The following is a 26707-nucleotide window of genomic DNA, read 5'->3' as shown; positions in this document are numbered from 1 at the left end:
CTTTCTATCTGAATACTTATGTGCACTTCTGGATTAGACCCTCTGCTGGACGGTGGGATGTGAAATCACATGGAAAATCATTACTAACCTTACCATACCCCTACCACATTTCCCACTGTCCAACCACCCCTAGCATTAGCCTTAGAGACCCATAAAAGCACCATGTAAATAAACTAAAACTACTCAAAAGTGCTTAGTAACACACTTGGGAAAGAACCGTCCTTTTTCTCTGAAAATTTCTACTGAGATTAAAGGGTTGATTGTTTCAAAGTTGGTGTGTTCTCAGCTCCTGTCCTCTTACCTGCCTCCAGGCCCCAGGCCCCAGCACACACTTACTACCTGGTGCCCTTCTTTGACTTCTGACAGAGTTTCCTGAACTTAAATTAGCACTTTAAAAATGAATGAATTGAGGGAGGACTCAGAAAAGGCAAACATCTGGACTCAGACCTCAAGCAGCTTGCACACCTGTTAGGCTTTGATCTACAAAAATGCTCTTTTTTTCCGATAGAAAATGAACCAAAAGCAATTTCATACAGTTGAACACCATGCATGTGAATCAGCTGCTCACAGGTCTTTCTCCTTCATCCAGGTAGCCATCAATACAACCCCACGCCCGGTTTGCCCACACCACACAGATGTACTTATCACCACTCTGTGCTTCCCAAGTGAAGGGAGACTTTCTGAGTCTCTTGGAGGAAGTGCTGAAGCATGCCAACTGTACTTTGTCCTCACTACCTCCATTGCTTTCATTATTTACTGTTTTCCTGCAAACTTCCCTCCCTCCTACCCCATTGTTGGGTAAGAGCAAGGGAGGCAAAAGAGTAAACATATGGATTAAGAAAGTAACTTGAGACAGATGCTTAGAGCAGCTGATGTCATCACTCACCCCTCCCCAGTTTCCTGAGCTGCTTCCCTTTGCTTCACCCAGGCCACACCCATCCTACAGCTTTGTTCTTGCACTCACCCCCACCTCCTTCCATTTACCAGTGTCTCAGAGCAGCACTCATCACCCTGAAGTTCACAGACCCCTTCCTTCCAATTCTCTCTCCCAACACTTCCCTTCCTTTCCTATGCTAAGTTCCCTCTCTGCCCCAGGCCAACTCTAGCTTTACTGTTCCTGCTGCTCACCCCTTACTGCCTCCTGAGTGTTCTCTGACTAGCCCTTGGGTCCAGCTGTTTTTCAGACATCAGCAACTCTGAACACCTGGGCACACTTGTTTGGAACCCTGCTCACCCTTTGCTTTGGTCACATGCTCTTTTGTGTATATAGTTAGTGTGCAAAATGAGAAACAATTAGAAACAAAGAAAGGATGGGTGATATTAGTTTAACAGATCAGATAAGAGAGCAAGGCAAAAACAAGCAAAGACCCTAAATGTTCAAGTTAACAAGTCTCCTCTGGACGGAGCAACTCAAGTATCCTCTGAGCATATGCCTCGTCCCTATGGGATGAAAGTCACTCACACAGCACCTACCGTCCTGGAGGATAGAATCCTGTATGCTGGTTTTTCTATTTGCAAAGTTGTGCAGTCACTCCTGGTACCTATTTCTTCAATACCAAGCAAAAACACTGCAGCCTTTCCTCTTTTTAACCTGTCTCCAGCCCTGGCAACTACAAACCTAAGATATACCTATGCATGCTATTTTTTGGAGTTCATATAAGTGAGATTATAAAATGAATGGGTTAAGTTTTTTCTTTTGTAATTTCAAAGTGGTGGTCATCTGCATAGGTAATTTGTCAGTGTCAGGCGGCAGGGGAGAGCCTGCTAATACTATCCTTGATATTAAGATATTGATCAATTAAAATACCATGCTAATAAGTTGCTGTACAATGTAATCGCAGCTGCAGCCAGGTAGGGCTTGGTTAAGAGAGGCTGCATACCGCCTCCCCCCACAGGGTAAGGAATTCAGCTTAGTGGGCACCTTGAGGGCCTGATGAGGAGCCCTTAGGAATCATATAAACCCCTAGAGGGCACTCACTTCCTTAGGAGCCTCGCATCCCAGGCAGCATAGAAGCTTCCAGACACAGCTTACTGTGTGTTCCTAAGCTTGGCCTTTAGTCTCTTGTGGTTTCCACACACTATTGGATGTTCTGCTTGTTCCAACTCCAGCACCAATGGCGATCTGCCATTCACTGAAAGCACTGGCCAGCCCCATCCCACAGTTCAGATGCCCACTCATTTCTGCCTCTCCTTTTGTCCCTACTGGGAACACAAAGCCCATAGGAGCACATTCCCAAAAGGAATTCTTCAGGATTAATTTTCCTCCTCTGACTTTTAACAATACACAGACAGGGCACCGGACTCTTGGATGGTGCCTGTACAGTGAATCAAATCATACTGATTCTCTTGTCAGTTACTCCAGTGAAGGAGGGGATGTCTTTCAGAAGAAGAAAATGAACATCAAATACATCCAACAAAAATCTGGAACCCACCCTTTCCTACTCATGGCTGTTAAGTTAGACCTTTGGGGCATGAACTGTTTCTTGTTTTTGTTGTTTATTTGTTTTAATATTCTTATATTTGTGTGTGTGTGTGTGTGTGTGTGTGTGTGTGTGTGTGTGTGTGTGCACATTCAAGTATGTGTAAAATAGGAAGCAACTTTTGGGAGTTAGTTCTCCTTGTTCTTCATGTGGGTTCTGGGGATTTGGCATGTCGTTAGATTAGTGACAAGCACCTTTATCTATTGCGCCATCTTAGTTTTTATTTACTGGGAATGGGGAACTCAAAGGTGCAGGACATTTTAAATCACAATGTGAAAGAAAGATAATGGAGTTTTCCTATAACACAGGTTCTGGGATACTGCAGCTGAGAACCAGTCAAAGGAGGAACTGCCTCCCACACCTTCTCCAAGCACCAGCACCTAGGACCCTTGCGCCTCTGTGTGCAGAGTTGGGTCGCTATGGATTAGTTTTACTTCTCACTTGGGGAATACCAAGCACCACTTGTTCTTAAATTTTTCATGGTGGGGATGATTGTTAGCATGTGTTCACCATCATTTACAAAGGCTCCTTCTGCTCTGATTAGCATGTATCACGATTGAGGAAGAAGGGAGTGACTTACTAGAACAATGGGAGACCATCCGGAATCAACTCCAGCCCTCAGAAAGTCTTTCTTCCTGACATGCTCAGAAGCAGCATTCTTCTAGCTTTGAAATTTCATAACTCTATTTCCACTACTATGAGCCCTTCGATGTTGTCGCCCAATCTAGGCTCTTTTCTGCTGTGCACTGTTGCAGACACCCGTTCTCAAAGCACAGCACATTTGCCCCGCCCTGCTTCTCTTTTTTGCTGTCCTTCAATCTTAACCTTCAGACCTGGGTCAGTATGTTCCCCAATCTCAACTTTCCCACAATTTTTTGCTTTTCCTGGTACGTACTTATATAGTCCTTCTATATTTCAGGAGAAGAAACAGCGTGCTAAATGCTAGGGTTCTGATATCATGGAGCAGGCATCTGACCTGTTTCGAAAACGTATACTGCAGAAATCAATACTTGTCTGTCTGCTAATCAGAATGAAGAGAAGAACTTTAAAGGACACTAAGCAAGGGGGATATTCCCATTGCAGCTGGGAGAAGGGAGTCCTCTGCCACCCCACAGAGGTCTCTGCAAAGCATAGGAGTGCTGTAGAAATGTGCCTTGTGGTGGGCACTGGCACACAAACGGCAAATATTATTCTCACATCCCTCCACTATAATATTTCTCCAGAGCCAGACATTAGAAACTGCATACCACCGGTGTTCCATCTTTCCCAACACAGATATTTATCTCTGCCCACATCCTACAGGAAAAACAAGTCCAAATCGTGAAGTATTCCAGAAAAGAGTTTGTCAGATATGGGCTTCATTCCACATCTGAAGAGAATGCCTAAGCCTCAAAGCAAGAGAGGTGTTCCTGTCTGAGACCAAAGGCAGAGATGGTTCCCTATGTCAGGGGATGAGGAGAGAGGAAGCATTTTGACAGTTACACTTACCTGCAGCACTAAGACTGTTAATGAAATGGCGAGTCAAGAGCGGAAATAATGGTGCATAAAACAGAATCCTCTTCTATAAAAAAAAGCTTCATCACTAATGAAATGTGATGCTGTATCTGCTACAGCGTCACGCCTTTCCAGGAATATGTACATTTAAAACAGGGCTGCAAATAAAACATCCCAAAGGAGGTTTGATACTGAAAGGTCCAACTACCACTTCAGAAAATAGTATAGCTCCCTATGGGAGATCCTTAGGCTTGAATTTCCTCCTGTCCCTCCCTAGGAGATTTACCACTCCCTAGAGGGCCACAGACCCTACTTCACCCTTCTCCAGCTAATCCCCCTCTGAGCTCCTTGAATCTTCATCACCAGTCACAGGCAGACACAGAGGATCCCCCCACTGCTGTCAGCCTTTGTGAGTACAGGGAGCTGCTCCCTGCACAACAGCACATTTCTTATGACTTTGAGCTCAGAGATAGGAGGAAAGTAACTTAGTTTTCTGTGGCTGTTATGCTCTCTTGTTCTGTTAGGAGGAAGAACCAGGTGGAGATGTTCTCATGCAGAGAAGATACATAAACCCAAGACAATTAAGAAACTAGGACAGTCATTGTGGTTTCTCTCTTCCTGCCTTTCTCAAGAGACAATTATGGCTTCCTTCTCAAAGATGCCAGGAGCTTAGGAAGCAGAAGGTGTGAAGCTGAAGGAAAAGTGGCACACACTGTGGGAAAAATACAAGTTTTAAAAGATACAGTTATAGTAGAACTGTGCCCAGCAGCAAGTCAGTCCGGTGAAAACAGAGTAATGGCAATTTCTGTAACTTACTTGTCTGATGTGACTGGCTAACAAAATGCTGGGCCAGGCTTGAAGAGGCTGCGATATTGGCAGCAGCCAGACCAGAGGTCCAGCAAGAGCTGAAAGTATTCCTTGACCCCTGTTGAAAATGTTAGGGCTGGGACCTTACAGGAATTCCCAACCAGCTTATCCAGCTCAGCTGTCTGACACCGAGGGTCCTCTGCCTCCACTTACTTAGATCTGAGAGAATTCACCAGTATCATTTTTCATGGGCTGACAGGAAGGGAGGAGGGATGCCCAGAGGACCATTCAAGATGAAGAAGACAGAAGAGAAAGTAGCGCATCACTGACTGAAAGGAGGGACAGACACAATAATAAGACTTTTATAAAACATTATCTCTTTTATGTGTATGTGCCTTAAAAGTACATGTGGGGCCTTAGTGTATGTCTGTGCACCCACCACATGCAAGCAGGAGCTCACTGATGTCAGCAGAGGCCTTGGATCTTCTGGAAGTGGAGTTACAGATGATTGTGCACTACCATGTAATTGTCCCTATCTAGATCCTGTGCAAAAGCAGCAAGCACTCTCAACAGCTGAGCTATATCTCTGGCTGGGAGAATAGGGTTTGATACAGCAATATAAGTATTCTCATTTCAGAGCCTGCAATCCCCAACTGCATTAGAAATGGTGCCCTGGAGCACAGAATAGGTTTGTTTACAAATGTGTAATCAGTTTATCTATTTACTGAGAATATATATGCAGCAGGCACCAGAGTGGTCAGACACTGGGGAGGCTCAGGGAGCCTCAGGTTAGGGAAGCCCTAGATGGGAAAGCATAAAGGGTGCAGGCTGTCGGACACCTGCCCACTACAAGAGAACAAACACTGAGGACATTGGACAAGTCTTCCTCCTGAAAACTTAAGCTCCGCCTCCACTGCTGGAGCCACCCAGGGCATCCAGAGTCATCCAGCTCAGGCTGGCTAAAGCAGATGACTTTAGTTATCCAATTGGATGCCCGTGGACAGTCAACTGCAGGCCTCTTATTGCTGTCATTAGCACTAAGTGGCAGACAGTATAGGCTCACTTCCTCTGGGGCACATACATCTGCCAAAGTATGATCTGCTGTCAGGGTCTCATCTCCTATACTAACCTTCCTTCCAACTGAACCCCAGGAGCGAATCTAGACATCATCATCATTCTCATCATCATCAACATCATCATCATCAACAAGAACAAAAACAAAAAAAAACAAAAAAAAAAAAAACAAAAACAACTCATGCAAATCTTTTAACCCCAACCTGGCTCTCTTTTAAAGACAACCTTCTGTCTCCAGTGCGACTAGGACCGTCCACACTCACTTGGGCGGGGAGTCAGCAGTCTCTAACCACTGCTCACTCCCATGACTTTCTATAGCTTCTAGAACAGACATTGACACAAGATAATGTTGTTTCTGAGCTCTGGCTTCATAGGAATGATGTGACCTTGGGAGCTTGAGCAAGTGAGATAATCTGAGTCTCAAATGAATCACATGGAAATAGAGGTGGCTAAAGTTTCCATATGTCCTGTGACTGCTGTGTGGATTAAATGAACTGATTCTTGAGAAATGTCTAGCACAGTGGTGGGAACATGTAAGCCCTCAGCACCTGTCATCACATTTATACAAATTAGGAGGTTTCAGGATGAGTAGATGACGCGATTTGAACACTTTGCCTTGACGTGTTCCTTCAAGATCCAAGGTCGTCTTCTGCCCCAGTCCCCCCACTCTATCAGCAAAGGCTGTGAACTCTCAGAACCCACTAGCCGATGACAACAGGCCATCTTCTCAGCTCTCCGTACTCACACTGTGATATTGTCTACTCCAACATCTTACTAGATTCTCCCAAATCTGGGTCCTATCCTGGAAGTGGGTTCTCTTTAAATAAGCCTCCTTCCTGTGGGGTTTGAGAGGAATTCATCCAAGGCTGATCTTTCTAATATCTTTACATTTCCTAATCCTTTACCCTCATCTGCATCTGCTCTCACAACCATCTGGCCTCACAACCTTAATTCACACTCATATTAACCATGGTCAGCAAGCCCAGAAGTCAGTAAAGTCCTATGAACAGAGCAGACGCACAGGCAGCTCAGGAAGGCTTGTCCCAAGAAGCAGCACTCTCAGCCTGTGCAGAGACAGCCACCTGTTGACATGAAGGGCCAGCTTAGTGATGCTTGCAGTTACTATAAGCATGCCAAAGAAAGCAATGTCAAGAAAAGAGACATGACATAGGGGTGAACTGAGTATCAAGGATGCCAGCTGCAAACCACAATGCTACCTAGTGACTTCCTTTGTGACAAAGTCTGCTGGGAAGGGTACATTCCTTTAAAAAGCCAGTCCTTATGTGAACTCCTTGTGTGAAACAGACCTCCGTGTATCTCCAAGGATCTACCTACTTTACAATATGCAGGAGAACCGGTGGCAAATGGCTGATGATGGTTGGCATGTGGGAGAGGGAAGGTTGTAAGAAATCACAGATTGAGTAGTGTGGGCACAAAAAAAAAAAAAAAAAGACACTCTAGATGTAAAGGAACCCATGAAAACAAAGGCCATCTACTATTCCAAGTTGGGAGCAAAGGGTTCAGGTCACACTGGTATAGCGTGTTAAGACAAGGATGGGAATATTATTAAAGAACTGGTAGTTGATATGGTGGAGAGACAGGCTGAGGCTGGGTAATGGAGCTATTCTAATAAGCATTGTTCCTTTTAAGAGCAAAGTAAAAGAAATCTTTAAAAAAAGATGTAGTCTTGCTATGGGGTGGTTATCTGGAGGGGAGGGGTCCATTCCATTTCTCTTGAGTCGTAAAGATAGATGAGATTAATACAAATACTCAGCTGGAGAACACATTTAAATATTGAAGGAAAAAACATCAATAATTCTAATAGCCTAGAATGCCCTTTCATCTTTCTCCATCAGATGAACTCTGACTCATTCTCCAAGACTCAGCTCAAAAGTCAAATCTGACTGCTTTCCAAACTGGAATTTGCACCTCCTTGTCCCAGAAGCTTTTTGTTACTGTGTACATTTCAGACTCAAAAACATGCAACACTTAAAATTAAGATGATTGAATTCATGTCTGCCTTTGCCTGAAGTAAAGGCTCCTTGACATCATGGACAATTTATCCCTTCCAGGGACATGACGAACATTCTATATATTTGTTTCCTGAACAAGTCAAAACTGTAGGGTTTGGATGCTGGGACTTGCCCCAGATTATCCACAGAACGTAGTTGGACTTATTATTTAGCCGTGTTAGATAGAAACATACACAAGGTAGGTCCTGTCCCTCAAAGGGAACACAGGTTATGGTAATCCATCCTGCTCCATTTATGCTTTTAGTAGCCCCCTTCCAAATGCAAAGTTCTAGAAATGAACAACATTGTGTATGTACACACATGTCTGAGAGTCTCAGAGAGACTCACACTCTATACACCCAAACTGCCCTCAAGTTCATGGTAACTCTTTTGTTTCCCTCTCCAAGTGCTGAGATGACAGGTGTCTTTTAGTAAGAGGTAGTAGCATCTTTCACTTGCCTAAATACGTTCATGAAGTTTTCTGTTGAGCAGATGGTCCAGAGCAGTTCTGAATTTGGATGAGGATGATGAAGATGAGGATGATGATGATGATGATGGCAATAAGGACGGATGGAGAAAGTCCTCAAGTTTAATATTATCTGTGCTGTGGAGTCTGCACTTGAGATTCAACAGAGGCTGACAAGGATTCCCTGCCTTTTCCTCAGTTCTGATGTCTGGACCACTCAGACCAAATATACACCAATGGCTGATTTTGTCTTGTTTGCTTTCAGGACTAAAATCAATACAAAATAAAGGCTAGATACAGGGTCTAATTCAAGGAAGACCACACAAGGCCTAGAGCCCTGGCACAGAAAGGCTGAGGGCTCACACGTCTAAAGTACATGACTGGAGAGAGCACATTTATAGTGGGCAAGAAATTTAACTTCTAGAAAAGCATATTTTCTTCAGTCTGTGGATAAGCCTAATAATAAAGTGGAATTCTTACAATTCTTCTGTTTCAGAAAAGACCAGAGTTTAATATAGACTCTTGCTTTTCAGCCATGAGTTGATTTGTTCTTTTCGGCCAAAAATTACTATGACAGAGGGCAATAGAATAAATATTCTTTCCTGAGTTGAGAAAGAAGTGCTTCAAATATGCTTGCAACCATGTTTTTTGTTGTTGTTGTTTTGTGTTTTATTTTTTGGGTTTTTTTTTTTTTTTTTTGGTAGGAGTTTAAAAACAAAGGGAATGCTACTGCCATAGCATGTCAGGCATCAGAAATGCTTTAAGTGCACACATTAATGCACATTTTTACATATTGTATAATTTATCCTCACAAAGTACGTGGAGAAATTGTTTAAATTAAAAGGAAACAACACTCCATACCCCAAAGAAGATCTGAATTTTAAAAATGTCTACTTACAGACTGATCCTTAGAATAAAAATAGAGCCATGTTTGTTGAGATGGGAGAATAGAACAGATGGACATGATAATTCATTACAAGGCACTTAATTTGATAAAGACTTCTTGGAACTGCATATTCAGGGAAAATTTTTACTGCTTAGCTTGAGTTGGCATGAGAAAAGCAACTTAATTACCCAGGACGACACGAACAGCCATATTGTACCCAACAAATATGACCGGATAAGCAGGGGTACATAACCCTGTTTCAAAGAACGAAGAGATCTCTGAAATCCGAGCATTAAAAGGGGGCCCTAACTGCCCTCCGGAAGGTCAGCTTTAAAGTGTCTAAATGGGAAGAGTGGGTGTGCCCTGTTGATAGTCTCTGATACTGCACATCCAGGCTGGGGCTCTGCTGAACACTTCTAAGACTGAATAGGTATGCCTCAAAAGATGGGAGTGGGGCTGGGGCGTCTTGAAAACACCTTAGCAGACAGAATGTTAAGCGACTGCAACATTTTCTCAGAGCCCATTTTTCAGATGTAGCTGAGCAGAGGAGTGAGCAAATCTCCTTTGTTTTCAGTAGGAAGTGAAGTGTGATGTTAAAACTGGAAGCCAGCATCAGCAGGAGGAGTCATAGTAGGCACCCTCCATCATTTTCAGTGTGTGTTTCTTTTTGAGTCCTCCCGTTTCTTGATCTCACTGTAACAGCAGCACCTGGACAGGTTTTTTTTTTGTTGTTTTTTATTTTATTTTTCTGTAATCTATTTCCACTTGGTGGAAATCAAGTCTGTAATAGGGCGCTGCTCTTGAAGAAGGGTTACTGATGGCGTGTGCCTCTATCAGACCATCTAGAGGTCCAGAACTTTCTTGCAGCCATTGCTGGTGATACCTGGAAAGTGTGGAGGTCTTTTATTTTAGCAAGTGCCATACCCCACAATGAGCCCAGCCTTCTCTGTCTTTTCTCCATGAGACTTTGTTGAACTGTTTTAACTGATTTGAGCTTTTTCCCCTCCGAATTGGTACACCTTGTTCTCACTCACTGCAGCTATGTGGTCAGATTATTTTTTATTAACTTCTATACTTATGAGGGGAAAGAGAACCCTGCCAAGGATTCCATTCTGCAACCCTCATCTGGGATGAGTCCACCGAAGGCTGTGAATTCTGGAACTCAAGAATGTTTCTCTCCCAAATGCCCAATCACAGCATGCTAGCAATCTGGCAAAATCCTATTACTGTCACACAAGAGAAAAGAAATTGGGATTGCAAAGTGGGGATACCTTACATTTCTGAACGGAAGCAGCTGAGGGCTGTGTATGTAGATTATGGTCTTTGCCTTCATGTGGTTTACCTTCTTGAAGGTTGGAACTGATCTAACAGAACAGAATGTGATTAGGAAACAATCATGGATTTCAGAGTCAGTGTTTTACAGGAGAAAAGTAAAACTGAGACTCTCGGGGGGAAAATAACCCTTTATCTAGAAATTTTTATATGGTCTAATTACAAAATTGGTAACAGAATACAAACCTCTCCAAAAATTGTGTGTGTGCATGCAAGTAAGTGTGACATACAGAGGCATTAAGAATACAGAGCTGAATGAAGGGTGACAGAGAAATTGTTGGCAAGCAGTCAGAAAGTCGGGAAAACTTGATCTTTACAGAAGGAAAACAGTGAGCACTTGGGTTCAGGGGGCAGTAAGCATCCATGCACAGCCATGTATGGGCCAATGTGATCCACAGAGGGGAGTGTGTAAGGCACTGGGGAGCCTCCTGCCCCTCCCTGTCCCACATACATTTAGTCCTTCCCACAGCACACAGACCAAGGTAGCTGACAGGCAGAGAAATCCACATTGTATTGTCTGATAGCAATTGAATAGAGTAAGTCCTTATTTGTAGAAGTTGCTTTGGCCAGACAGTCTACCCCTTCTCCTTAGGAATCATTAATCATCGATGACAAAAAGAAAACGTAGTTAGTAATAATCATCCAGCCATCCACCAAACACAGAATCGTTTATCCTGCCAGCTTCCCGCATGGTTTTCATAATCCAAGTGGTTAAGGCTTGGATAGTTACTTCAGCAGGTTGTGTGTCTCATTTTACCCCTTCTAAGAAAATTCAATGATTAAAACTGTAGCCACCTTTCTTCTACGATTTCCCTTGGACCTTCTCCCTTTCTGATCAGCTGGTGGCTCCTTTTATCATTCCACGAACCCTGGAATTTCTAGGTTTCCCTTCTGTTTTTTCTCTTAAGAATTTCCTAACACTAACATTTTGTGTTTCATCCAATTGAGAAGATTTGGAGAAGTCAAAGAATCCAGAGGTGAAACCCACTTTTAGGATCATGCAACCCTTTCTTGTGCCCCCTCCCCAAGAAGAAATAGCAAGATAAGGCAAAGAGCTTGCTCAGTTCAGGCAGAGGTAGGCCTTGATTCCAGTCCCCACTTCATATGACATCTTGAGTACACTGCAGCTATCAAAAGTGCTCAGGCACACTTCTGTGCATAGACAACAATCAGGAAGGGAAGGCCTGGTCTCCTGAATGGCTCAACTGGAGACACTATGGAGGTTGACAGTGACTTGGTCCACAGAAGACAACCCACCCTGGTGGTTCACACACACAGGCTCTGTTGCTGCTCTAGGCAGGGAGCTTGGCGGTCCACCCACTGTACCTGTGAAAAGCAAGCATGGTGTAGAACTCGACAACTGGACTGAGCTACAAAATTCAGCCTCACTGAACTGTACTTAGACACTTTATGTACTAAACATATCCTAAGAATTTTTTCTAGGTGACGTGAACATTTTCCCCAGGTAATCTAAAGGATTTTTTTTTTTATCATCTTCAGAGCTAAAAATTGAAATTACAAATTTTGAGTTATAAATGTAACCGAGGTTTTTGATATAGTGTCTCAAGAATAAGAGGTATAAATGGTCTGGATTTTGGTTTTGGAAGGGAGTCAGGCCCTTTGGTCAAGAGAGAGGCAGGAGCCAAAAGGAAGCTTGGGAACCTGGCTTTCACAGCATACACAACCCAGAATGAAGTCTATTTTAAGCTTCTGGATATCATAAACAATGACTTAATTTATTTCAAACTCAAAACAACTGGCTTGTATTTTTCCTCAGTAACTTTTAAGGAAAACATATTTAAAGGCAGAAATTGTTAACATAATGTTTCAGAACTTAAGAGTTTAAGACAATTCTCATTAAATTTAGAATGAATGACTCTCCATGCTATATTAAATGCATTCACCCTCCCAATAAACATTCAAAAATACCAAAAGGCATGGAATGTTGTACATAATTCAGTTGACTTCCAGTGAGATGTAGTGGTAACACTGCCCCAAATTTTAACAATTTCAAGTTTTTATCTTTAAAGCTGGTGAATAATGATAGGGTGAAAGAGAAAACACTACAAATTGAGGTCTACACACTCAAGGCGGCTTTGGAGTAGAGAAAGAAGTGAGAAGCAAACAAGACTAAATAGTGGCGTGGCCACTATTGTAACAGACAGCACAGCTGGGCTACCATTTAGATTTGGTGACAGGAGGACATGAACTCACAGCTGGGCATCTCAGGTGCCTCCCACCCCCCAGATGCAGCTGATAGACCCATTTCTCCTAGACACTGTTACCAACGACTGAATTTCTATGTTCCTTACTTTAAAGGTGGCTTTTGGATTTGAACAGTGACTCTGTCTCATGAATAAGATGTTCTGTCAGCCCCTTCCCAACTACGCCCAATGACATTTCTGTTGTGTAAGCAGAGAAAAATCTAGTATTTCTTAAGGAGAGAAGGTACAAATTATAGTCACCTAAATGATGGTTAAAGCTGAGGTGGTAGCCAGACACTCTTAACAGGTGCCTACACTGAGACTTTCAGGAGGGAAGGGAAAGGGCTGGATACCAAGAGAGCTCAAACTATAAAGCTTCCTGATTCCAAAAGACCCAGATTCCCAGGGCCAGAAGAACATTAAGGTTTTGGCTCAGGGTCACTCATCTGCGGGGTTTTGGCAACTGTCTTGGACCAGGACATCATCTCTAAAGGGCACCTATTTTTCTTCAGTGTGTACTGTGGTGGATTAAAAATGGTCAGAAATTCCCTGAAGCTTCATTATTCAAAAGGTAGCACCTACTCTGCTACTTTTTGGATAAGGGTTTATTCTGTTACTTGCTTCAACAAATACTATATGGCAGTGGGAGGGTCTAGAGATGCTTACTATAATACTTCTTCCTTCTGGCACATTGGGGGAGTTTGGGGTGAAAGACCATACACAAATCTCACCTTTAAGCCATCTCAGAGGTTCTAAGACACAAATGGCATCTGGCTCAAATGGCCTCAGAGAACTGTGGACCCAGCACCCAAACCAATAAAACAGGTAAGAGTCCCCTTGCTTTTGTCCTGCTCTCAGAGATGGCTCCTTTCACAGGAGAAATCCCAAGGATGTCCAAGATCCCAAGCTAAAGGCAGCCCTGTTCTACCCCTCAGGCCAAGGAATGGCTCTGATTTGACTTAGCCACATCCTCTAGGCTTCCATTTTTACAGCTGTGAATCCCTCATGGTGCTGGAGGGATGGCAGAAGAAGGAGGGTTTGTAATTAGCAAGGAGTGTGACATAGTTGTGTCTGACACTGCTGTCCCTATGCTGTTTAAGGACAACTTTCCCATGTCCACAAAGACAGCATTCACATCAATGCACACACAAATCCCCTATTCACGACAGCCTGTGTACATGCACACACATCATGAACCTGCTTGCAGACATTATAAGCACAAAGGTCACAGTGGTGTTAAGACCCCAATTAAAGTGCCATGTTGGTACTACTTATTTTTTTCTATCTTCTTTTGGGAAGTATGATGAGTTGTCTTAGCCGACATCACATACTGGTACCAACAGGAAAGGACAGAATAACATTAGTATGCCAACAACTCTGCACTGACTTGTTAAGTAGTGATGGTGGTGAAAAATTCTTTCCAGGGAAGAGTGATAGATACTTATGATCCTCATGATTTACTTCAGAACAGACAAAGATTCCCAAATAGACCATGGGCCATAAAGAAAAAGCAGAGATGCCACAAGAAAAAAATGGATAACCCAAGTTTACAGAGGCCAGGGTAGAAAGTAAATCCAGAACTCATCAGAGGTGGAAGCAGAAAGCAACATGCAGGCATGACACAGAGTGGAATCTGGGGCCTGTAACAACTCGCTCATGTTGGACGAATGAACAGCTCTGAATGGGTGGTGTGTAAGCACACAGCTGAAGAGAAAACCACAAGCTGAGCAAGAGCTCACGTGGAAATAGGTAGTTAGGAACCTGGGTAGCTCAAACAATATTGCTAGGAATACAAAGAATTTATCCTTCAACATGGAGAGGCCTGGACCCCTTTTTGAAAGTATGAAAGTATGGCAAATCCAGGAAAAAAATACTCTCAGTGAAAAGTGTACTGGCTGATTTTGTGTCAACTTGACACAAGCTGGAGTTATCACAGAGAAAGGAGCCTCAGATGAGGAAATGGCTCCATGAGATCCAGCTGTAATGCATCTTCTCAATTAGTGATGGGGGGAGGGTCCAGCTCATTGTGGGTGGTGCCATCCCTGGGCTGGCAGACCTGGGTTCTATAAGAAAGCAGGCTGAGCAAGCCAGGGGAAGCAAGCCAGCAAGTGACATCCCTCCATGGCCTCTGCCTCAGCTCCTGCTTCCTGACCTGCTAGAGGTCCAGTCCTGACTTCCTTTGGTGATGAACAGCAATGTGGAAGTGTAAGCTGAATAAACCCTTTCCTCCCCAACATTGCTTCTTGGTCATGATGTTTGTGCAGGAATAAAAACCCTGATGAAGACAGTAAGGTTTTACATTGGGACATTCAGATATTTACCCTCCTGACTTAGAGGGCTCTCCCTCCTGTATTAGATTTTGGCTAAGTTCTTAGCAATGGTCTTTACAAGCCAGAGAAGCGAGTCAAATGACTTATATATTAAAATTCTATACAGGACTTTACATGTTTTATGTTGGTTAGGCAGTTTTCTTTTTGTTTATCTTTTTATATATTTGCTTGGGCTTTCATTGTCTTGACATAGTATGACCTGTATGCTTTAATAAGAGAGACTCCACTACATATGCTAAGCTAAACTGAACAGGGTCAAGACCCAGCCTTATCATATATGTTCTGCAGTTAACAATATTAATGCATACCCAGGGTGGAGGGGGGGTGGCGAGGTGACATAATTGCTGAGCTCTAGAAACACATCCTTCAGCCAGTGAAGTTATGTGTATGAAACAATTAAATAATAGTGTAAGAAAATGCGTGATTAATTGATAACAAGGGACAGGATACATTTGAATTCCCAGGGGGTGGGAGAAATATTAGTTCAAAGATGAAGACTTTACAAACAAAGTGGAACTTAATTGGAACCCAGCAGGGGTGATGATTCCAGAAAGGGTGGGGTGGAGAGATAAAGGGGACTCCTGCTTGGCTGGAGGAGTACAGGACTGGGAGGGGCCAGGTTTCTACAGTACTGAGGCAGAGCAGAGAATTAGGAACAGGTCTGGGAGCACCTGCTAGAAGATTTAAAATGAGACTCAGCAGCAGTAGCATTATGACTTTTGAGAAGAGGAAAAAAAACTACAGGTGTTCTTTCTTCCTCAACATGTGAGTGACCTCTGCTACACATGGGCTCATTCATTCAATCACTCATTCACTCATTCATGCACTCATTCATTCATTCTTTCATCCAGTGTTAAATACAGGTTGGCCACATTCCATTTGTATATTAGAGGTTACAAGTACCCACCTTTTGTGAAGTCCAGGGAACAATGGGACAAAATTAAAAAAAAATCTAATGATGTCACTGTATTATAAGCAGTGTTATGAAAATCAGATAAATGAGAAATTACACCAGAAGGGTTCCTGAGACATCTGCCGGGGCTGATGATGAAAAACACTATAAAAGGAAGGAAGTGGAATCCTTAGAGAGGGCAGGTGAGTCCAGGTAACTGGGGAAGGGAAACAGTACTTGGGAAGGGGCAGCTGCAGATGCAGAGTTCCTGAGCATGAGAAAACATGGGGAGAGCACTGACTGGGCAGGAACAAAGGCTGAGTGTGCAGCTGTGAAGGGGACAGGCATGGGTCACTGCCTATCTGACACACAGGAAAGTAAGAGTTCTGAGAACATGTCCCCTCTGCAAATAATTTACAGCAGGGGCTCTGAATGACTTCCCTCTTCGAGCTTCTTCATTTCTATCATTGGGGGCACATTCACCCTGGACCGCTCTTCAGTTGAATGCCCAAGTCAAAAGTACATTAATGCAGTATTAGCCACCCTAAGGATTCAGCTTGCCAGACTCAGGAAAGCTTGGGGCTCAAACAGGAGGCACCTAGTGCAGCCTGTGCTTTAATGTAACATTTCTTCTAAGCATAGTTAGAGGGAAGCTATTCAGATGGGGAGAAATCCAACCAGAGCCAGGAACTCAAGTTGGTCTCAAAAACAGCAGGACTCACTGAAGAGCCTGATTAGTTGTGAGGTTTTCTTAAGATGAGATTCCCTGTCTTCCTGAAGTTGCAATACAGTTCATCCAGTAAGAGGGACTGGGGAAAAAGTCCTGTGTACCTCCAACACACAGGAGGTGCCGAATCACAAGTGTAAAAGAAAGCTCAAAGTTGTCCCTTGCTTTCACTCAAGGACAGGCTTGACTTTGATTATCTATGTTCTCTGATGCAGTATACCACCTTCCTTTTCATGGAGACCTTGCAGGGACATGTGTCACTACTAGTATTGCCCTACTGTTTTTGCTGGTGACCAGCTGTATTTATGTGTTCAGAGGTGTTCATCCCTTTGCACGTAGCAGCTCTGCAATAATGTGGTATCCTGATGTCACAGGGAGGTTGCTAATGTGCCAAAACACCGTCTTCACAAAACTCTTTGTTGTCTCACTCATGACACGGTGTAAAGGGCACATCTGAGAGAATCCTAGGACTCTGGAGAGAAAGGCTAGGACACTAAGGACCCAATGTATTTTATCAGAGGCAAGAAGAAAACACAACTATAGGAAGAAACTCTAGGTATCTAGTCTGATAACTACAACAGGAAACTTAACTATTGTTCACCTTGTCCCCCTCATGGGACTAGTCAGTGTCTAGTCTAGTGGTTCTCAACCTTCCAAATGCTAAGCCACTGTAATACTGTTCCTCATGTGTGGTGAGCCCTAACCATTAAATATTTTAATTACTATGGTCATAACTGCAATTTTGCTATTGATATGAACCACAATGTAAATATCTGATATACAGGATGGCTGGTGTGTGATTTTCCTAAAGAGGTCGAGACCCACAGGTTAAGAAACATTGATGTAAGTGATTAGGTAAGGAATTTCTGGGAGTGTTTGGAGTTTGCTCCCACAGAAGACTAAGTGGGGCTAGCCTTGTCTTGAATGTGGAGGGTGATATTGAACTGGCTCAAGGCCAATGAGGCAAACTGGAAAAAATTACAGAATTGACTCAGTGCAGTAAGTCTTTCTCCTCTACTGTCTGGCTGACTGGAGGTGAACTGCTCTGCCACACCCTCCCTCCAAGATGGAATGAAACCTCTGAGCTCATGAGCCAAAATCGATCACAAGGACATAGTCACAGTACAAATCCCCAACAAATATGTTTTTATTTTAAATATGGGCTACGGTTATTGGTAGATCATAAAACTATTCCTATAACCATACCTACTTGTGCAGTAGATCAAATGCTAAAATGCCAAATGCCTACTGTGGAGACAGGGTGGTAGACAGAGCTAAGTGAGGAAGGGTTTCAGCTCGTGGTGCCAGATGTAGAACAAAAATGCTAAGAAATGAAATGACTTTAATACAAAGATGGCATAAATGTTACAAAAGACTCCGGGGTGGGGGCTGCCTTGACAAAAACAGTGACCATTTTGGGGAAGGGGAAGCCGACTGAAGACCCAGTTTCCCTGAAAGCAATGTACTGTTGGCTGCCATTGTTTTAATACTCTGAGGATCAACAGAGGAACCCAGGACCTTCGTGCTCTCAAGAAAACTCATTCTATAGAACTCACTGGATTTCCTATTACTAAGATTAAAATGATAGCCGCTTATTTCTCATGAGGCCAAAGAGAATGTGTCTGATACTTCACTGTTACCTCTAAGAATTCAGACACTTCGTTGCCTCAGTTAGAAGCAGGCCCCAGAAGATTCATGGCCCCCGATGACTAGAGTCCCCTTTGGATGAGCTCTTTGAAGCCAGCACTGTTTCATCAGATTGAGCACTTGGCATAAACACCCACAAGATCCTCTGCAAAGGATCAAATGGCATAACTCATTATCATGGATCTCCTCACTCTACCTCCTCATCTGCATACAAGAGGGGACTGCTTACCTTCCTACTTCCTATCCCTCAGAATGCTGAACAGCCTTAGTCCTTAAGATTAATGGCTCAACACCTGGCTTTGATGTGCAGAGAGACCTATGTAAATAACAAGTATAGTGACAGTCCAGTGGTTTCTCCTCCAGAGAAGAGGGCAAGGATTGAGTTTCCCAAGGGAAAACAAGCTGCAGGCAGGCTTGGGAAACTGAACCTGGGATGGTGCTAGCAAAGGAAGACAGAGAGGAGACTTGAACGGGTGCCGAACCAACCTTGCTGGCAGGGTACAGCAGCCATCCGCTGTGAGCCTCACTTGCGTTTCGTAGCTGTCCAGGGGGCACACTGCCTGCTGGACAGGGGGGCACTCCACGGTGCTGCAGTCCACGCTGAAAACTGAAAGGGGCAAACAGAGAAACAGCATTCATTGTGACATCTACTTGCATTTTGAATCCCCAAATGAAATACTGACTCTTGCCAAGTGTCCGAGGATTCCTTGCTTTCCTGTAACCCAGGGCCTATCTAATGTTTTCCTTTCTACTAATGCTCCACAACCATGGTATGTCTCAAAGGACCAGAGTAAGGATGAGAACAGAGAGAGCATGTATTTATTGAGATGATGATGAACAGCAAGAAGTGTTTCTGACAGAGCAGATCAAGAGATGGACGAGGGGTTGCTTTGTTACCTAACAGCAAAACTAAAATTAAAATAAAAGAAAAGAAAAAAAAAAAAAACGGATCAATCATTAGAAACTTGCAAAGAGGAAATCACTAGAATCTAGATCCAGTCTAGTCACAGACTACATTGGAGATGCTGGCACAGGGCAAGGCTGTTAGATAAACCATACAGCCAGAAAGAGCTGCCACGTGACACGAATCCCAGTACTGGCAAAGAAGGTGAGCAAGCAGTCAAATAACACAGTGCATGCTTCTAAGCCAAGGCGGACGGGGAGGACTGCCAAGGAAGGGAACGGGGCCTGTTTCCTTATACACATCTGCCATTTGGGTGCACATATTTATCCAAAAGGAATTCTGCTCCATGTATGAGTGCTTCGAAATGTAAAACTTCCAAGGGACAGACACATCTGCAAATGAGGCCTCTGATTGTCTCTCAGGAAATGAAGCAGGTTACCATAAGACCATAGACACTTCGCACAACAGCTCCATCAAACATATTTGAAGGAAATAAAGAAAAGGGTGGTTGTCTCTCCGATGGGCCTCATGCACCACGGAATTTTCCCTCTGGTTCTCTGATTAGAGACCTGAAGTGGGAAATGACCCAAAGCAGCAGGTGAGAATGTTTATCTTGGTGGGAGTGGAGAGGCCCAAGATGGCTGAGCAGGGGTGTGCTGCCCTCTGCGGAGCAGGGGTGAGGCTGCCCAGCCAGCTGCTGCATACCTGGTTTACACTCATAGAGGTCACAGCACTCTCCCGGCTTCCCTGAGGCTTTGGACACTAGAATGTTCAGGTATCCCGGCTGGCAGACTTTGCGCAGACAGCCCGCAGGGTCACACACACAGCGGCTGGGTAAAGGACAACACTCCCCGGGGGGAGCGTACCCCTCGATCAGAACGGAATCTTCAGGACAACGTGGAGAGAACTGCACTTCACAGCGGGCCTTGGTGCAATCTGGCTTCTCTTCTAAATGGGAGAGAAAGAATTTAGCTCATGCCCAGGGCAGTGTGGGGCACCTCAGTGGGAAGAACAGATTGTCCCAAGCCCAGTTACTACCCAGGGAGCAGGGCAGCAAAAGAAGTCTGATGAAAATCTTCAGGCTAAGCATAGCCAACCGTGGGAATCTCTCCCAAGATCTGCCTATTAGACCAAAATACAGGCCTGAAGTTCCCTCACTCACTCATGGGGAAAAGCCAGTGTCTACTACAAAGCCCAAGGGGAGGCAACGGGAAGACCTCATGTGGCTCAGACTCAGGTCTGGACTAACTGTGAAGCCAAGAGTCCTAAGGTTTCATTTTCGGAGGGGTGGATAGTGATATATGTTAAAAACCTAAACAGAGGCATAAATAACACGTGACTAGCCCAGGGACTGAAGGAAAAGAAACACGGATGAGCAGGAAGAACGCCATCTCCATGATTCAGATGTGTAATTCAATGATGTGCCTGCTGAACAAGACAGACAGGGAGCCAAACTCCCCTGTACTTTTCCTACATGAGTGTCTCAGGGGAGGCTCACTGGACTCACCTAATTTCCCTTTCAGTGTTACCTGCTGACCTCTGTGGGCACCTTAGTTTCAGAGACGGGAAATCCAATAAGGTTAGGGTTGGGCAGCAGAGCCCTAGATAACCAAGTCTCAGTCCTTGGACCATTTTCTTCATTTCAACTTTTAGGAAACCTATACTAGCATAAGGCCTAGAGAAAAAGACTGAAATGATCTAAAACCACACTACTTCAGACTGGGAATGATACTGGAGCACACACTTCCAGTACCTCTAATTGACTTTGATGGACTAAGACCCAGAGATAGAATCACACATTAGGATTGGAGACAAGATGTCCCTTAACATTATAAAACACAAAACAAAAAAAGAAACAAAATTAACAACAAAACTGAAGGAGACAACCTCCTAATCAGCAACATATCAAGAACACAGACACCCCACCTAACACTGCCCACACCACTGGATAGCACAGATGTACAGTCTTCCCAAACCAAGCCTGGTTGTTTCTTACTCCCTCCTGCCCCACTCAAAGGTCTCCTGTAGCAGGCCTGGAATTCCTGATCCTTCTGCCTCTGCTTCCCAAGTGCTGGGGTTCTAGGCAGGTGACCTCCTACCTGACTCTTCCCTTGTCTTCCACTTAGCTGACCATTTTCCTTGATTCTAACTAGTCCCTGTCTAACTAAAACTAAAGTACTCAAGAGGAGATCACCCACACTCACAATTCCAGAAACCTCACTTGGAAATATTTACCGAGCACCAAACTAGTTTAGCAGTTCGCGCATACAGGGGATGGGGAAGGAGAAACTGAGATTGATTCTTGCTCTCTTGTGGTCTACAAGGTAGTAAAAGGTGATAGAAAACAATTAATATTATCAATAGTAACAAAGCAGAGGCAGAAGAGAGTAGGAGAGACAAAGACTTCCTATGAAGAGGGGCAGCTACGAGAACCAAACCAATGGTGGGATGGGATATGAGTCACAGAGATACCAGAAGAACTCTCCAAGAAAGGGAACAGAGTCTTTACTGCAGAAGGGGTCCACTCCTGCAAGAGCAAAGCTCTGGGATTGTGTAGTACTGGGGGAGTGAAAGGATTCGGGAAGAGTTGGGGAATGTATCTGAAGAGAAGTCAAAGCCACACACAGTTTATTAAGTAGGGACCTTTTGTTGGACTTGAAGATGACATTAGTGTTAAGGTCATATGACTTGCTTTCTGTCACTTAATTTATAGCTGCTCCCTCCTTTTTTGGTTGGACAGGATGCTACTTTATCACACTTAAGCTTTATCACTCAGGCAGGGGCAACAATCAAGTGTAAGCCTCACCCTGTCTTGCAGCTGCTGCTGTCAAACCAACAGCTAATAAGCCTAAAGCTTGGAAGAAATCTAAACAGCATCTGGCCTAAGAGCAATAGGCATTCAATAACACACACACACACACACACACCTTACATCACTGCTAAAAGTCTCTGAGCTATTATGTTGCTCCACTTTACAGGTCATAATATCAAGCTAACTATAGAAGATCATACACATGGATGGTGTACAGGCTGGGACTGGTTGACCTGGTTGGCCTGGTTCATGAAGCTCCGTCATGATGTGGCTCCTGAACTAGGAATGCTTGTTGCTGGAGGTGTGCAACTTTTGTCTTACCCTTCTTGCCTCCTGAGTTGACTTATCTGGGCTTAAGGTCTCTCTTGACTAGAAATGTGGTTTCTGTTAAGCCCTCATAGCTGAACTCTCTCTTACCCAGTCCTGTCTTCCTTCGAGAGTTGATCCTGGGAACACAATCACATGCCTAGGCCACACAGGAGTTAGCTCTACACCCAAAACACCTAGCCATGCACTTTCATAATAGAATCCCTAGGATTACGTCTATCTAGTTAAGAGTCTACATGTCATCGAGGAGGCCTGTGTTGAGACATCCTCCTTCTAGTTAGTATAGAGATTCTCAAAGTGTGGAGAAAGAGAAGGGTGGTCTTGCTGACAGGGATCAGTATGGGCTTTGTAAAGTACATTTAGCAGACTGCTTACCTGGGACATGTACACACTGATTTAAAATAAAAAAAAAAAGCCCTAACTCTACTTGCACACAGCACTGAGTCATCATGCTTGCGTATCTGTTATAATTGTCTTATTTGTTTCTTTGAGACAGCTGTGTTTCTTATGTAGCCCAAGTTGCCATTAGCTATCTATACAGTTGAGGCTGACCTTGAACTTCAGATCTTCTTAGTTCTTCCTCCCTAGTGCTGAGAGTACTCTATGACCCACTAGGCTTGGTTATATGAGATTTGTGGGATCCAGCCTAGAGTTTCCTGTAAGGTGGATAATTACTCCTGAAGTATGTCCTGCACTTTAAGTCTGGAAAGACACCATACTTTTTGCTACACACACAGGACAGGGCTGGCTGGCTACCTAGATCGTGCAAAGAATAAGTAAACACAAGTGAATCAGGATTGTGAAACTTGGAAGTGTCCAAGAATGTTGAGAATGAAGTCTTACCAAACTCTCTTTCAACGTTTCTCAAGAGGATCACACTGTTTTCCCTGTAACTGACACAATTAGTAGATGATAAAACATCCAGATAACTATTCTTACAAAACACTGTTTTAAATAGTTCTCCTAACTGTACCTAAAGACTTTTAAACTTAAGATATTGATATAGTTACTACAATACCCCTGTACCCAATCTTCCTCTCCCAGCCTCTTCTCTTGCAAGCTCTGGCCCAGTAAGTCCTGGCTACAGTTCCATGGGCTTTTTCCATGAAGATGCTGCACCCTCGCTCTTCTGCTGCTGCAAAAGATGTTTTATTTGTGTTTAGATACAGGGCCTCACTATGTAGTGCTGTCTGGTCTGGAAATCACTACATAGACCAGGCTGGCCTTGAACTCAGAGAATCGCTTGCCTCTGCCTTTTAAATTCTGAAATTCAAGGTGTGTGCCAACATGCCCAACTGCTGCAAAAACATTTTTATAAGCTCAAACTTAACTATTCTTTAATGTATACATGTGAATCTCCAAAGAAACTACCTTAAAGGGAAAGTGGGCAGATTTCTTAGGTATTGTTCAGGTGTCCTGGATCTTTAAGATCATCTTTACTAAGCTGTGTTTTAGCAGAAGACAGAGACTTCAATTAGACCCCAAATTCCCATCCTGCTTTTCTGACACAGCTTTGTTCTATGTGCTGACTGTTTCTATGCGTTTCAGAATCCTTTTCAGATTCTTGTCAGTTTTCTGAAAAATTTAAAGATCAAATACTAAGCTCCTATTTCTCTCTTGTTTCCTTACACACACATAAAAATATGACTTTAATATCATAGCCAAATACTACTTTGGTGTCTTAGAATTTCTTCACATGCTTCTCAATCTGGACTGTTTTGAGATAATCTGTAACTCAACATTTATTTCCTCTTTGATGTTTCTCAGGTAAGTGTGGTAACATTTCTGTGGTGATAATCTGGGGTAAGGGAGCTCTCCTATTGTTTGAATTTACTGATTTGTCACTAGTAATGCATGCTGTACAATGTTATATTTTTGTTAACATCTTGAGGCTTTATGGAAATTTTTCTTTGCACACACGTGTGTAAGGATGTAGTATTGTGGGTAATGCCTGTTAGAAAGTAACAAGTACTCTATTGAATACAGAATTTACATCACTGGTGTCTCATACCTCTGGTCTGATTTCTGCAAGCTCTCTCTGGAGCTCCACTGTTTACCATCTCTCTTCAAAGCCATGATGTTAATAAAATGACTGGAAGGGACAAGTCTCAAGTCTTATACTGAGTTGGTGAAGTGTAAAATGATGCTTTCAAAGAATTGAGATTTGTAAAACCTACAGGTATTTCCTCCTCTTATCACTGTTAATAGATGCTTTATTGTCCCTCTTTCCACACATTATCTAAGTATCTTTGTGTGCTCAGCATCCAGCACACACTTCACTCAGTGTTACCATGGCATCAACAACTGTTGTTCTTACCCCTTCTCCCTGAGTCTGCTTCAAGTGTGTAAGTTCTCTGGGAAATCTTTATTTACTCCTCCCAACCTCTCCTGTTCATTTGTCATTAAAAACAAAAAACAAAAACTGTACCTGAGCCACCAAGTGCTCATGAATGAGAAAGGGGTTACTTTTGAAGTTTTAGTTTTATCTATTGGAAAAGATATCCTTCTATACTCTTTCCCAAAAAAATTTTACAAACACACACACACACACACACACACACACACACACACACACACACACACACACTAATCACCAAGCTTTTTTGTCTGGTTGACATGCTAATGTTGCAACTAGTAGCTTATAAAAAAACTGCCCCAGATAACGAAACACTAAAGTGACAATATGGCCTGAAACAAAAGTAACTAAAGAAAGGTAAATTAGTTTCATTGTATTAGAAATCTTCCTTAGAGGACTGACATGGTCATCTAGTATAAACTGATATAATTATGCAAAGTTTTATTCAAACCTAAAACCTCTATGACGAGACAACGGATATATCTAGGCCTTCGCCAGGACAGAATATAAGCTGAGAAAGTAAAACCCAAACTCAAGGTGGGCAAATGCATTTCAGAGTTTTCTGCATGAACCCAGGTTTTAAGTAAAAGGCAAATAAACAGCTACTAGATATTAAGAGGGGAAAATGGAAGTTTAGAAGAGAGAGGTAAAGTCAAACGGCCAGATTCTTTTTATCCTCGTGCATTTTGTCCAGCTCCACCTGATAGTAAAGGCTTTTTTCTACCTCACAGTCCCTTGACATGGTAACTTCAAATAGCAGCAGAATGCTACACACTAGTTACTACAAAGCAGACAACATAATGCAGATTAGCAAAATAAAGGGTCTCCTGCAGAGTCAATGTTGCTGGGGCCATCCTCCAATGCTGACCCTGAGTCCTTCTGCCTGTGGGTATTAAACACATCACTCTGACACATCTTTAGGACTTCCAATTACTTCTAGGATAATTCAGGGGACCCCTGATTTGTAATCTTTTGATACTACATAATTCAATATGAGCATAGTATAAAGTCAAGAGGCCAAGGGCTTACTGTGTTGTATCTTACACTCTGCAGATTGGGAACAGTCTGTGATGTGGATCTTGGCTGTCATAGGAGCCCTCAGCCATTAATAGATCCTGTGATAGCAGACTAGTCTAGAAAGTCCTCTGTGTCTGTCTTTCACTCAGTTGAGAAACATTAACTGAATGACTTGAACAGAGAAGGAGCAAAGTCCTTGCTTTGTTGGATTTTATAGCTGGAGAAGAGAGAGTCACCCAGACAAATGGCTTTTCAGCATAGTGCCAGGTGTCCTTAGGGGCTTTGAAGTATAATCAATACTAGGGCACTGCCTTATCCAGCAGAGTTCTTCAAGGTAGCAAAGGAAGAGAAAGTAGGGCGTGTCGGCACATAGTTGATCCCAGCACCCAGGAGACTGATAGAGTCAGGATATCACAACTCTGAGGCCAGCTTGGTCTATGCAGCAAGTTCTAAGACAGCTTGGTCTACGCAGCGAGTTCTAGGACAGCCTAGTCTACACAGTGAGTTCTAGGACAGCCTGGTCTACACAGTGAGTTCTAAGACAGCCCGGTCTACACAGTGAGTTCTAGGACAGCCTGGTCTACAGAGTGAGTCCTAGGACAGTTAAGGAATGCATGGTGAGAGCTGAGCGGAACATATAAATACACATAGCAGGTATATAAATACACATAGTAACCAAGAATGTTCCAGATAGAGGGAACTGCAAGTAAACACAATCTAACACAAGTCCCAGTTGACTCTAAGTAGGACTATACACATATTACTTATATACAGCTATGAAGGAGAGATATAAACTGAGGTATAACTAACTCAGAGAGAACAGCAATAGAACCTCACAATGCAGACACTGGTGGGTAATATTTCTTATTAAGGATTCAGCTGTTATGCTCATGCTAGAGAAACATGAATAAAATTCTCATAATTGAAAGCCTCCTGAAAG

General features: G+C 43.3%; 1 protein-coding gene across 4 annotated transcripts in view; it reads right to left on the bottom strand.

Moving 5' to 3' along the window:
- The window catches only part of CRIM1 (cysteine rich transmembrane BMP regulator 1), a 170452-nt gene that overhangs the window by 69863 nt on the left and 73882 nt on the right, over nt 1–26707 (bottom strand). For 2 of the 4 annotated variants that reach the window (XM_080932594.1, XM_080932595.1), the window contains exons 3-4: nt 19961–20203; nt 18838–18958 (exon numbers count right to left, since the gene is read on the bottom strand). In XM_080932594.1, coding sequence (XP_080788720.1) covers nt 18838–18958; nt 19961–20203 — 364 coding nt within the window. The remainder of the gene's footprint in view (nt 1–18837; nt 18959–19960; nt 20204–26707) is intronic. The other 2 variants (XM_080932596.1, XM_080932597.1) reach the window with 1 other exon arrangement.

Source organism: Micromys minutus (assembly GCF_963924665.1).
Source record: "Micromys minutus genome assembly, chromosome: 1".
Taxonomy (NCBI): Eukaryota; Metazoa; Chordata; class Mammalia; order Rodentia; family Muridae; genus Micromys; species Micromys minutus.
Note: the sequence above shows the minus strand (reverse complement) of the source record. Positions and strands in the feature narration are given on the sequence as shown.